The sequence below is a fragment of the Prosopis cineraria genome, unplaced genomic scaffold, assembly GCF_029017545.1.
Source record: "Prosopis cineraria cultivar Desert tree isolate PC_DT_omini unplaced genomic scaffold, ASM2901754v1 PC7, whole genome shotgun sequence".
Lineage (NCBI taxonomy): Eukaryota > Viridiplantae > Streptophyta > Magnoliopsida > Fabales > Fabaceae > Prosopis > Prosopis cineraria.
The window spans coordinates 36,150,225-36,164,362 of record NW_026555338.1 but is presented as its reverse complement, the minus strand read 5'-3'; the positions used below and the strand labels follow the sequence as shown (position 1 = coordinate 36,164,362).

The following is a 14,138-nucleotide window of genomic DNA, read 5'->3' as shown; positions in this document are numbered from 1 at the left end:
TGGCATTGATATCACAAAAATGTTGAAGGGGGTAGAAAATTCCAATGATTAGAGTGAGACAACGAGATTCTGAAAAGTAAAAGAGAAAAGGATGAAAATTGACCATTCAGTGCATCGAAGTTGAAATGTTACCGGAAGACAAGGGCAATTATATATGGATGCACGGATCTCCATGTTTATCTATCCAAATGTTCCATTAGTGTTAATGGTTTTATCACTTAAGTGTAAGATACTCAGCAGGGAAAAAGAGAAAAAATAACAAGTAAGAATTTTATAAAAATATTAATATTAAATTAAAAAATTTAGTATTAAAACATGATAGAGGGAGTATTACAATATAAAAACATTAATGTTAAAAATTCCTATGCAAGATTCAATTTGTTATCCTCCCTAACAAAAAATTTCCCAACTTGATTATTTTATTCTTCTACCCATTCAATTAAGATTCTGACCGTTGCTGGTGTGCGGTTAAAGTCACGCGCTCCGCTCTTAAAGATTGACCAGTAATTATGAAGTTATCTCCTTGACTATACTCTCCCTATTTTAAAAACAATTTAGCAAAATTAACTAATTCTTTAATTTTATTTAAAATTAAAATTATGGATTATAATATCTTTACATTAATATTTTTGTATTATTAATTTACTGATATCATTTACCCCTCTATTTCAAATTATAAGACATTTTTAGACAAAATTTTATATACCAATAAACCTCATTAAATACACTTAACAACCTTATCTTTTTAAAATAAAATATAAATTTTTTTAAAATACTCATCATTTAATATATTGAAAAGAAAAGTGATGAAAATTAATTATAAAGGAAATAAAAAGGATAATATCGATATATTTAATGAAATCTTAATTTACTTAAAGTATCTTATATTTTGAGACGAAGAAACTCTTTTACAAGTGCCTATAATTTGAGACGGCGAGAACATTAGGGAAGACAATTTAAAAGAACATAATAAATGCTTTTATATTGTAGTTTTGTTTATAAAAACAATGAAACATAAAATAATTTCTTATATAAAGCTTCTGTTAAAAAATAAAAATCTCTTTCTATGTTGAATGTCAAAAAAATATTAGTCATTTTTAGTTTTTAATATGTGATGAATGTTTTTTTTTCAAAAATACTTTAATAACTAAAAAATTCAACCATTTATCTTTAAGTAAGACACTTTATTAAATAAGGACATGCATGAAAATATAGTGTTAATTAAAAGATAGTTAACTAGCTTATTAGACATGTAATTTAATTTAAAATGTCTTATTTTTAAGGAAAAAAGTAATAAAAAGAGAGAGAGTATAAATTAGGAGCACCAAGTACATTATATCACTCCCTTCATATGCAATGCATAGATCATTTTATAAAAAAAGATATATCTTCTATCCTATTTATAAGTCACTCTCAATAATTAAGGAAAACCTAAAAATTCATTAGTTCTCTATTTAAATTTAATAGGTGTTTTACTTTAGTTTTATTAAATACACATACTTTAAAAAATCATTTTCTCTTACCAACATTTAATGCGACGTAAAAAAAAAATTTGACAACAAGTCAATGATATGCCATAACCCAGAAAAAAATTCTCTTTACCCTATAAATAGAACATGGATAATGTAATATATTTCTTGACATTACCAAGAAACAGAACACGAGACATAAAAATATCGTTATGATAACCAGGATAATTAAATTTCTTACATGAGGTTATCATAACACGGGTTTAAAAATTAGTTTAAAAGACTGAGATTCTAATAAACATTTTTTGAAAAGATATTTGAGATCAAGTTATAATTCAAAATCAATTATATCAGGATCTCAAATCACAATTATATAATTCAAAACTTAATAATATATTCTAGGCTGAAATACTCACAATTACATTTCTCATACAAATGACCTCAAAACATAACATGATACTAAGTTGGCATAAACATATGAATCATTTGTCACAATTATGTGAGAGAGAGAGAGAGAGAGAGACAGAGAGACAGAGAGAGGATAATTAGAATGTAAGCCTCTTAAATTTTAGTAGCACTTTCCTTCCTCTTACCCTTATTAGAGTCTTCACTTATAAAATACAACCACGGGATGTATCAAGGACTTAGTGATCAAATAATCTAAACATATTATTTATGTGTAAGAACAGGTAGTTAGTATGTGAAGAGGCAATAAAATATGTAATTTAGATACCAAGTTTATATAAATACTCATGGCTATACAATGATGATGTGCATAATTAATGCATTGCCATATATCCTCCAAATGAATCTATGAGTTGACAATTCAATAGAATCAAATTGATGTGATTGGATTGGCTCAAGCTCACCAATTATGGGAGGTAACCCTACCCAAAGGTGCTTTCACCCACATAGACCACAGATTCTCCCTTTTCATGAATATTCGAGGTATTGCATGCCTAATATATTTCAAATACTATTAGGATTTCCAAACAATAATGTTGACGGCGCTATCTCCCCCGCTAATCTGAATGTTGGCTATGGTAGAGACATTTGAGATTATAGTAGTGCCTAGATTGTTACCTTTACCTTTTCTCTTAGTCACTGCACCCCTTTAAAAGCGAAAGCTTGGGCTTGCTATAAGGGACTACAATTCACTTGGGACTTGGGTTTCAAAAATGTCATATTAGAATTAGATTTGAAGATTATGGTGGACGCCCTTAATTCTCACCTTAATTCTTGTTCAGCATATAACGTGACCATTTTGAAAATTATCAAGCTTATTAACTCTAACTGGGAGGTTCATGTTAATCACATTTTTAGGAATCAGAATAAAGTTGTAAATAGATTGGCTAAGGAAGCTTTACAAGCTTCTTCTTTTCTTCACAGTGCTCCTCAATATGTATTAGTACTAATTCGAAATGATTGTATGGGGTCTACATCCCTCACTTTAGTTATTTAATCTAATAGGCATTACCCTCTTCTTAAAAAAATAATAATAATTCAAAATCAAAACCATAGGCTAAGTATAGGACACTTGACCAACATATCCAACACATAATTTCACATATGATAATATAAAATTCTATAATTAGGTTATAGCCACCTAATACAATACATGTAACTATGAATACTTTGCTTTGAAATTGCTTGGTTAAATTATATATCATCTCAAAAAGGCTATAAATGTCATAAAAACCACATCATGGCAATTACATGAAAAGTCAATAAAAAATATGGGAGTTACAAGCTTATTTACAAAACAAGAATGTGCTTAGGTTGGAAAATATGCATAATTTAATACAAAAAAAGGCCGACAAGGCCTAATAGTATATACTCACACCAAACTAGTTTCTCGGTGCTTCTCCAGCTAAACATTTTCCTGTAAAAGTATTAACCATTAGGAGTAAGACACAAATGTCTCAGTAACCAAAATTAATATGCAATTATACATGTAATGCAACTAACCATGCGATTGCTAAGTAAGACATATAAAATATTTTTCCATACAAGAATTATTCAAACAAACCAAAAAAATAGTATTTTGCATTACCACACTTTATATCCCCCTATACCCCATACTTAGAACCGAATCTCCTCACTAGAGGTGGATTGGTCTAAGCTAATAGCCATTTATTAAGTCTAATGAGAGCTTACCATGTGATGGATACAAACTCCGAACAAAATACCCATGAACACATATTTCAATACAAACTCAACAAGTCATGTGTATTTCCAAACAAATTTAGACAAAAACATATCCAAACAAATTCATGCTTCCAAACAATATTTATATTAGACAGTATTCATATATAATTCATCTCACTTAGTAATTCATTTATTTCCAACAAGAGAGAGAGAGAGAGAGAGAGAGTGTATGTGTGTGTGTGTGTGTGTGTGTGTGTGTGTGTTCTTTCCAAACATAACATATTTGCCAAACATGATAAAACCACACATGATCAATCACAAAGTACAAAAAATAACACATTAATAATTATTACCTTTACTCCTTGCTATTAAAGCTCCCTAAACAAGTGAATTTTCACCTCAAACAGTGTTTCTACCATAATGTACATACAACACAATACCAATTATCACTAACAAAGTGTTAATTAACACTAATCAAAGTGTTTACATACTAATCACATCATAATCTTACAGTTAGGTTAATTAACCTAATTAAACCACGGATGTCACAAGCATCTAAACCCTACACAATCTTAAAGCCATCAATATTACACTTATATTATCCTTATTTAACCTCCACAATACCTATTTATTATCAAAATCTCTTTATCAAATCTAAGGTTTTGGATCCAACACCTACATTACCATAAATAACCTTAAAATAATTTAAACTACACTTATTTTGCTTAAAAATCACCTTATAATTCGAACCCAAGGGATGGGTACCCCCAAACACCAAACTCTAGCAATAAATCTCTTCACAAACTAGATTAAAGACAAGATTAGAAAATGAAAGAATAGTTAGGAAGGTTACCTTGAGCATTTAGAGCCTCAAAGTCAAGCACAACTAATGCCTTGAATGAAACCCTAATAACATATTTCACTATTTGCATATATTTTAGGATGATATTCTTGCATTATTACATTCTTGAAGGATTAATTCTTGCATAATTAAGCATTTCTATGCCTTTAGAATCAATTAGGAGTCATTCACAACCTAGGGATATTGTGGTTATTTTGACAATTTTTGGGCATTTTTGGGACATTAACTTAGTTTGTGTTTTTTATCTTTTTAAGATCAATGAAACAAATTTAAAATTCAAACTAATTCTAGGTTAAAAAAGGACATCAAAAGATATAATTATAGGATATTCTAAGACAAAGACATAATAATAGGTTACGTTGTCATGTTTTATAACATAGGAGTTTGGAAATAGCATTGTATCTTATAATTGGCTTTGAGTTTTGATTTGAAATTTTGATCACATGCTTGGATCACTCTTATATGTATAATTGTAGATGTAAATAAGGATTTGGATGAAAATTAAATGGCCAAAATATTGGATTACATGACAAACTATAAAGCAAGAAGATCCTATAGTGACACATGTGTAAAAGTTAATTCAAAGAGCTTCTAATGACTCTAAGCATTGAGGATTTCGATCAAGAAGACCTTAATCATGCTTTGATCATCTTTTCATAAGTTTTCAATGAGTTCTAATTAAGTATGAAGCATCCTACAAGAGCTACATGTGCATCCAAGTTAACCTAGCTTGAATGGTGGCCACATTCATTCTTGAACCTTCTAACCAAGTTTGTTAAGTAGTTTTAGATATTTTATGGCTTTAATCACCTAAAAACCATCCTATTCTACTCAATTTACACTATCACAAGCTGAATAGAGGGGTTTAGGTCGTGCACACACCCACTTACCTTATTTTACACATTACAATTCACATATATTTTCTCTCACTTTTCTAAAATTTTCAGCATCATTTCATCCAAATTTTCTCTCATTTTCCTTCACTTTTCCACGCTTTCTTAGCCACAATCCTATTGAAGTTATAGAAGTCATCTCAAGGAGGATTCAAGCTTGGATTCAAGGAGAATTTATCATAAGAGGCTCAATTCTCAAAACTTTTCAAGAAAAATGAAACCACATCTGGAGTTCTCCTAAACCTTTCTCTTGCTTTTAATTGCTTTGAATTCTTCTCTTCTCCTTCTTTAATTCTATAATTCATGCTCTTGATGATTGATTCTAGGTCTTTGATTAATCATTATGTCTTAAATTCATGTTTTAAAGAGGAAAGGATGTGTATTTGATCCTTAAACTAGTTGTGCACTCTAAGTGTTTGTGTTTATGCCTCAAGATTTTGATGAATGAATACATATTTTTATATTAATCTCTTGCTATTTGGAGATACATTAGCTATTGTTTAGATCTTAAACTCTAGTTAATATTATAATCTTGATTGGTTTAAAGTATGAAACATGATCAAGACAAGAGCTAAAACTAGTTTTAATGATTGAATCACAAATTAACATATTTATTTAGGTGATTTGTGTATTGAATTTTAAGTGATTATTAGGTTCTAATCACTATCACCTAGTCTTAATGGTCATTAAGATACTTTCACACACCAATTGAAAAAGGCAATTCTATATAGAACAAGGTGAGGAAGAATAAGGATGGAAGTGGTGAAATCTAATCTTTGAGAAGCTATTTTAATACTTGGTTAATTCTTACACATTTTCTTCACTTTAAATTCAAACATTTAATTTCTTTCTTAAACTCTCAACTTCTACTCTAGACTTTTAACTTGTCATTATCATTGCCTCGATTTGGTTGCAACATACTTTCTCCTTAAGGATAGAATGACCTAGGGTGCTCACACTATTATACCTTAATTTCTTTAATAAGCTTGACACAATTTAGGATGTTTCACCTAACAGAGCACTTATTTTTCACATCAATCCTCATCAAACTCTCCCTTTTCAATTTTGTTTCGAAGCCACAACCATTAAATAGATTTTTCCGTGTTGTACACCATGATGGATGCATCACGCATCGCGGTACATGACACAGAAACGATCCCATTCACTTAAGCCCATAATTGTTGGATTAGATTGGCCCAATACTTACTTTGAACCCTATTACACCCTAATATATTAATCTAGATCCAATTTATGTCATAATTTAATGCCTAAACATTGATTTATTTTCTAATTAAACCTCAAAATACTATTATTTGACAATCTGATTCCTCAATTTACACAATCAAATTATAATCTAAAAATTAGGATGTTTCACGTTGAATAACTCTAAAAAAATGTCTTATAACTTAGGATAGAGATAGATATTATTTTTGTTGAGTATTATTTTTTGACCTGTGTTTTATATTGGAAACTATGGCATGGAAATAGCAAGAGAAAGGAATATTAATAATATGACGTTTTGGAGTTTAGTGTAGTAAGTAAGACTGATGCTGGACGTTGATTCAATTTTATGACAGCTTTAATACTTAAACGATAAATCTTTTACAGTTTCATTGACGTACACTTGTAAAATGACTATGGACATATAAATATAAAAATGCATCATGATCCTTCATCTCCCATAGGTGCACATAGACCACATGATTTCAGTTCTCATTCTTATTCAGGGTAGTTACCAAGGCTGAAGTTATTCAACCTATCATAAAAAACTTAAGGTAATGTTTGGATTGGTATTTTTAAATTTGAAAAAAAGTTATTACTATTAGGTAGTGTTTTGAGAGTGCATATAAAGATTTGAAATAATAAAGATTTAGAAATGATTTTAAATTATGAAAAAATTTAAAATAAAATTGAGATAAAAATCAAAATCTATAAATTTTTAAGTGCCCAAATAAAAAATTTGACCCAAATCCACACCCCACACATATATAACACAACATAACACTCAGAATAGACGGAGTCAAGAGCAGCGTTTTAGTCTCAACTATCCACACAACTAGTATAGGCCAAAGTTGTAACAGCTTGGACAAACCTGAGTGGTGAGGTGAGGATTGTGGTTTGGGTTTTAAGGGTTTAAAATGATATTAGGGAGAGAAAAAAAAGTTGTATATTTTATTGGACAAGTCGATATGACTTGGGTTGGGTGCAATGTATGCAGCAAAGGGAACAATTGTATGAACCCCAGGATACTATAAAAAAGATAACTGAAACAGATGCATGCCTAAGCTTATTATGGATTATTAGATGACAGGTAATATATTTTATCAGAAGCATGTGCCAGCTAAATGAGTGATATTCCAAACTTCTCGTGTCCATAGTATTGAATATGTTCATCCTTTTATGGTTGCTGAACCCTCCATTTCTTTAATATCATCACCCGAGTATGGGGATGTAATTATTTTACAAAATGATTTACAAGTATATAATTTATTATATTCTACAATCTACACTATGAAATGACACGTCCAGCAATAAAAAATAATCATTCAACTGTCAATCTTTGAGATTTTTAAGAGTTCTATTTTCTTCCAAAACAATTTTTTATTTGCCCATATCCATGTGAGATTTTACATTAACTCTTGAAATGGATGTGCGAATATATACATAAAGACAATTCAAAATGAGCATATATGGAAAAAAGCGAACATCACACCTATTCAAGAAAAAATAATAAAAAATCGTTTAATATAACTTGAACATATACAAAGAAAATCACAGGAAACATCAGTGACAAGAATGAAATAGATAATATTGAATTTTGTCAAGAAGTGTGGAGGAAATGCAAAAAGAATACTCTTAAATGTTATTAATCTAGACTTTTTAATTAACAATATTTTTAAAAATTTGATAATAATAAAGCAAAATGATATTGTATAATTTATCTAGCCAATCTTATTTAGTAAGATAAAGTTTCTTGTTGTCGTCGTTGTATGGCCATTAATATTTTTTCCCAATATATTTAGACTAACATTTAAGTGTTTTCTTCCGTGTAAATGGGTCTTTAATTTCTTTTCAGGCTTGGATCAAATGGGCCCAGTGTAACGAAAAGGGCATGTAAATTTTGAGCCTGAAAGCCCTCTGCCAGGTGTTGACCACTTGACGATTCGTGACTGAAGCCCAAATAACCTTTGTTTCTGGGAACTGTGGAGTATAAAGGATGGTTCGCTTACTTGACTAGAGCGAAAAATACATCAAATATAACTGTTTTTTTGCCAGCAAATATAATTGTGTTGGAATATAATTAAACGGAAAATTAATATTAATATAACTAAATCAAATTGATTCCACCAATTGAATGAAATTAAAGCAATACCTTGATTTGGTTTGATTCGGTTTACATCAAAGAAATTATGCGGCCTGTTCCATGAATAAGGAAGGTTCTTAAAACAAATCAGGTCAAACCCAATCTACCCATTCAGAATTTCAGACTATATATCTGGATCGAATGGTCCTATTTTATTTGAACACATACAAAGTAAACCTGTTTTATAGGCATTTAGATATGCCAGAACATGTGTATTTAATGATGATTACCTTTTTCTTTAAATCTAAGAAACCGTTACTTTTGTTCGGGGCATAGGCTGGATCTTCTTTTCCCATCAGCCTTTTGTTTTGCCTTTTTTTCTTCATAACTATTCGACTGAGTATTTATATGAAAGAACTGCGTGTCATTACATCAAAGAATCATTTTTTATTGTATCTCCATTTCTATGTAAAAGTGCTTATTGAGTCGGCACTTATCAACCAGAAAGAAGGCCCCTTGCACAAATGGCAAGAACCTTCCCCACCAACACAATATGCCTAACAAATTTTTGTAATAATAAATCTAAATACATGTGATATGCACTATCTTATATGACAAGGCTATGGAAATTGGAAGTGGAAAATTTATGCAATTCTTCATTGAGGTGTGTTACCTCTATATTTCATGGCTTTTTACATCTATGGAATTCTCACTCAGATCCAGCAGCTTGGTTGTTCTACAAGAAACACCAAATAACGAAAGGAAGAAAAGTTACTAATTATAAAGGAGACCGAGCAAGTTATTAAGTTATCAGAACATGAGATGGTAGTTCAGAATCTTACCATCTAATTTTTAATAGTCTTGCCAGCCAAAGGACGATGAGGACTTCAGTGGCAAGTGATGAATCTATCATGTTGTCCAATGGTTCCAAGCATCCAGCACGCTGCCTCCATCAATTTTCCTGCCATTTCATGCTAACTTGAGTTTAAAGAGTTTATTAAGAATCACTTATATTTGATAAAGCAACCAAAATTTAAGTTCTTCATGTGAATAGCCCATGTGACAAGAGATATTAAAGTATTTGGATATAATAAGTTCGGACAACCAAGGTTGAGTGCTAATAAGGTTCTGCTTGAGAAGTAAGATATGAATATTGACAAAGTCAAAAGATATTGAAGTAAACATCAGATTCATTTTGAGTTGGAGAAGGAGAGCTTTAACAGATTGGCCAGCTATCTGCGTCCAACTGGTGGGCCAATTTTCCTTGAAAGCATGCGCCATTGTCGCCATCAATAAAGCACTCGACATTTCATATGAAATATTACCCGAAAGCAAAGGGCACCACATCCAGGAGAAATTATACAATTTCTATTTACTAATTTCTAATTGATAAAAGCAAAACATGATCAGCAACTGCTATAATTTGAAACGCGCTGCTCCGTAAAGATTATCCAAGTAATTTTGTACACTAATCTTTTGTATTAAGTAACTTGAATATCCATACATGCTTGATGTTACACGATATGCATGCTATGACAAGTCATTGAGAAAAACTGCTTACCGTTTACAAAAACTGATACTCCATTGGTCTTTTTAGTCTGACCTATAATATCATTATGTATTTTGAGAAGAACTAAACATCTGCGATTATTGAAAATCATCTGTTCTTGTTGAAATTCTACATCATGTAGAAGACATAAAACGTATATAAATTTAACCTGCTGAAAAATTATCTTGGAAAAGCTTTACTTCCTATCCTCCTCCCTCTTCTAGTTCAAAGTAGAAAGATGAAGATGGCCTCGGATTTTTCTTTTCAGTTCACAAATCTTCTTTTCGAATTCTTTTGTTACCAATCTTAACTAAGAAGCAACATTCAGTTTGCTCGTCAATAATTATCCTTGATGCAAGTCATCAACTATACGAAAAGAAAAACACTGCAAAAACAATATAAATTACACCGAATGCCATCGAAATCATCATTCATCACCTATTTCTTTTCGATCTTGAAAGAAAGGAGTAATATAAGAACATTCATGATTTTAAAAGAAAAAAAAAGTTACGAAAAGGACCGTACCTCTCCTGTGCTTGACGACGACCTTAGCCGGTTGAACCGTTCTGTTAATGGGTTTCGTCTCCTCTTCCAGTGGGAACAATACGCTATCGATGCCCTGAACCGAGATCCGCCCATCCGTATAGATATCCGGGTCGAACAAATACGCCGACCCATCTCCCTGCCCGAATTTCACTGATCCATCTGCCTCCTGAGCCACCACCTTATGCGGTAACCGTAGGGTATCATACCGGACCTTACCGAACCGTCGGACGGCATTGTACATACTCTCTTCGGTTTGATACTCCGGTATGAGATGGTAATAGATAATCTGTTCTGGTGCGCCCGGTTCACTCAATTGGTCGGTAGTCAATTTAGCCATGGCCTCATCATTGGGAGCCAAAACAGTGAGCACATACCCCTCGGACACTAGTCGACCCATTTCGGTGGCTAAGGATGTTAGATTCACCAATATATCTGCCATTTCATTATACCCGCCGTAATGTAGCAGTGTCTGAATAAAACCCTTCACCTGGGCTTCACCGTTGAAGTGGTGGTGGGCTCCGTCTGGCCCCGGCGCCGGAGCTGGAGCTAGTGCTGGTCCAGGAGCCATTGCATCGTAGATTGGCAAAGCTGGAGGAGCACCGGGTTTAGCCGGTGGGGCGGGTTTCTTGAGCCGATGAGTCCTCGGATCCACTTCCGGTGCTCCCTCTGGCTTCACCGCCACGATGGACTGGAGGCTTCGCCGTCGGTTGAAGTCATCTAGCACGGAACGTGGCACCAAGAGGCGCTCAATCCCGTGGATGATGCCATCGGATCGGGTCACCGCGTCAGGTTGGATAATCTTGGCGTGGTCCACTGTCCATTCCATAGTCCCATTGTTCTCGAGATGCAGATAGTCATTAGAAAGCGTACCGTGACGGGTCAACCCGGCCCGATTCAGCAGCTGTTCCGATCCGATTCTGGTAGGAATGATATGGAACATGAGTAAGGTCTGTAGGGACTTGAGATTACCGGGTTCGAGAAGGAAGCGCTTGAACTCCGGGTCGAGATCGCGTTCGAGAGCTTCATTTCTGGGAGCGAAGATGGTGATATTGTGGCTGCCGACAGTATCCTCCAGAGTCTGCAAGAGCATTGCCTTCTCCACAAGCTCAGCGACTTCCGTGTAATGCGAGTCCAGAAGAGCCACCAGAACTGAGTTGGAGTTTATCTGACCAGAGCTGACCGAAGAAGAGGCCGACGACCTGGGATTTGGCATTTTCGACAATGCAAGGGGGAAACCCAGAAGAAGAAGAAGAAGGAAGGTGCGGAGCTCGGCGACGCCATAGATGCGACAAACCATGGCGACTTGAGAGAATGCGGCGGAATCGAAGAGTCGAGGCTTGAGAGAGTTGGACAGCACAGCACGAGGGGAAGAGGGAGTGAGAAAGAGAAAGAAGGGCCGCTTGGGGGATTGGATTGTGTATTTGGGTTGCTTATTCGGTGGGTTTATACTAAAATTCAGAGCACTGTTTGTGTTTTGTTTGTTTAACAGCCTGTGAGGCTGAAGAATGAAAGAGTATAATATAATTTACTAATCAGTGTGCATGGGGTTCTACTTTTCTGACTTGGGGTGTGGTTTTGTGCTTGTCCATTAGCTGTGAAACGGCAGAGATTACAAGCTAATGGGAATTGGCTACTCAAAATTGAGTGTTCCTTCCGTCTTATTGCACTCAATCTAAATTCTAAACTGCCTCCATTTCCCTCAGTATGCTATTATCCAAAGTGAGACACCTTCCCCCATTATATTTATCACGCGAAATCATATTAACTATTTATGATTAGAAACATGACACCCAATGACACAGATAATCTTGGACAAAACTACTACGTAATTAACCAAATACATATGTAGCGAATTAAGAGAAGCCGAGCCGCCGAGTCTTCTTAACTTGAGTCTATCATGGCATCACACTTATTGATACTATTGTTCACTCATTAATTGATATTTAATACTCCCGTTATAAATGTACCAACTAAATGAGAAGTTTATTTTGGTCTAAACTATAAGACCTTGATCCATTTTATCTTTTAAATTAATATTTTTTCTAAACTATCCCTAATAATTGCACTTATTGAAGATGAGTTTTCATCATTAGAAATAGTTTCCAGTATAAATTATTAAATGCAGTATTTTTAAAAAAACCAATACTCCTTTTTACAAGTGACTAATAAGTTAACCAACTTTTTAAATATCTACAAGTTAATTATATATCCCCTATTAGAGGTGTTCAATTTGTACTCATTTTCATTGGCCTGATTTTGTCTCGTTCATATCGAGACAAGTCTCATCGTAGCCAAAAAGTAATCAAAACTGGATTTTGCCGGGTGAGACACAAGATTACCCTTAAGACGTTCCATCCCGTTTCAAATACTATATATATAATTTTTTATTTTAAAAAATATACATTAAATATATTAATTATATTAATATGATTTATACTTATATTAATTATAATTTTAATACGTACAATTCTAACTTAAAACTAAAATTTTTTTATATTAATTTTAATGTCACAAAGTAAGCAGTATATGGTAATATCTTTCTTTATAATATATTAATTATATTAATATTAAAACATTTTATTATTATATCTATCTATTTAATAGCTTTTGTTTATATCATATTTCTTACTTTATTTTTAAAAGATTAATTAGTTTAGCATGTCTCAACTAAAGAAGAAGGGCAATGACTTGATGTTATACATGACTTGTTTGTTATTGCTCTTATAGCCTAAAAATCATTTGTATTAATTGTTATCATAATGTTATACACGTATAGTTGTGATTAATGTAATTCAATAATTAACTTTAAATTATTGCAATTTATATGCTCCTGTTGTTTTTATTTTAAACTTAGTAAATTATATGATTTAAACTTTTAATAAATGTTATTATTCAGACCTTTCTCTTATATTGTTCAATTCATCGGGACGATAAGACATTCAAAATTTAGTCTTGATCTTTTTCAGGACGGGACAAAGGATAGGGGTGTCCCGATCCCGTTCGATCATATGAACACCTCTATCCCTTACTGTCCTACATTTAATATTGACAATGGGCATAGGGTTCTTTGCTTGCTTTATGCCACCCATCTGTTTAGGTATCTCTATCCTCTGTCCCACCTAAAATGCACCTTTGTCTTATTTAACTCTAATTGTCTAACATTGGATTATTGTTTTGGATAAGGCTACATAAAAGATTGATCTGACAAGATTTTAGTCTAACCTAAAGTTTGGTCATTTTTATAAAAAAGATTGAGTTAGGAAACTTGTGGTCTGGTCTAGTCCTAATATAACCTAAAGCAGAACAATATTAGACTAGTCTAATAGGACTATAAGACTGGTCCCAGTCTTGTCCAGTATCTTACTTT

General features: G+C 32.8%; 1 protein-coding gene across 1 annotated transcript; it reads right to left on the bottom strand.

Annotated features, from left to right (window-relative positions):
• Positions 1-9,103: 9,103 nt before the first annotated feature.
• On the bottom strand, positions 9,104-12,204 carry LOC129315001 (fasciclin-like arabinogalactan protein 15). Its single transcript, XM_054958491.1, has 3 exons — positions 10,751-12,204; positions 9,519-9,637; positions 9,104-9,412 (listed from the first exon to the last, which is right to left on the bottom strand). Exons 1-2 carry the CDS (start codon positions 12,066-12,068, stop codon positions 9,564-9,566), a joined length of 1,392 nt encoding a protein of 463 aa, XP_054814466.1. The 5' UTR covers positions 12,069-12,204; the 3' UTR covers positions 9,104-9,412; positions 9,519-9,563.
• Between the last annotated feature and the right edge of the window lie 1,934 nt (positions 12,205-14,138).

What these genes read in the sequence shown, in the direction of transcription:
- LOC129315001 (XM_054958491.1), bottom strand. Translation starts at nt 12,068, where the DNA reads ATGGTTTGTCGCATCTATGGCGTCGCCGAGCTCCGCACCTTCCTTCTT. An exon ending in CGTCGTCAAGCACAGGAGAG is followed by an intron (nt 9,638 to 10,750) that starts GTACGGTCCTTT and finishes ATGAAATGGCAG; the next exon opens with GAAAATTGATGGAGGCAGCG.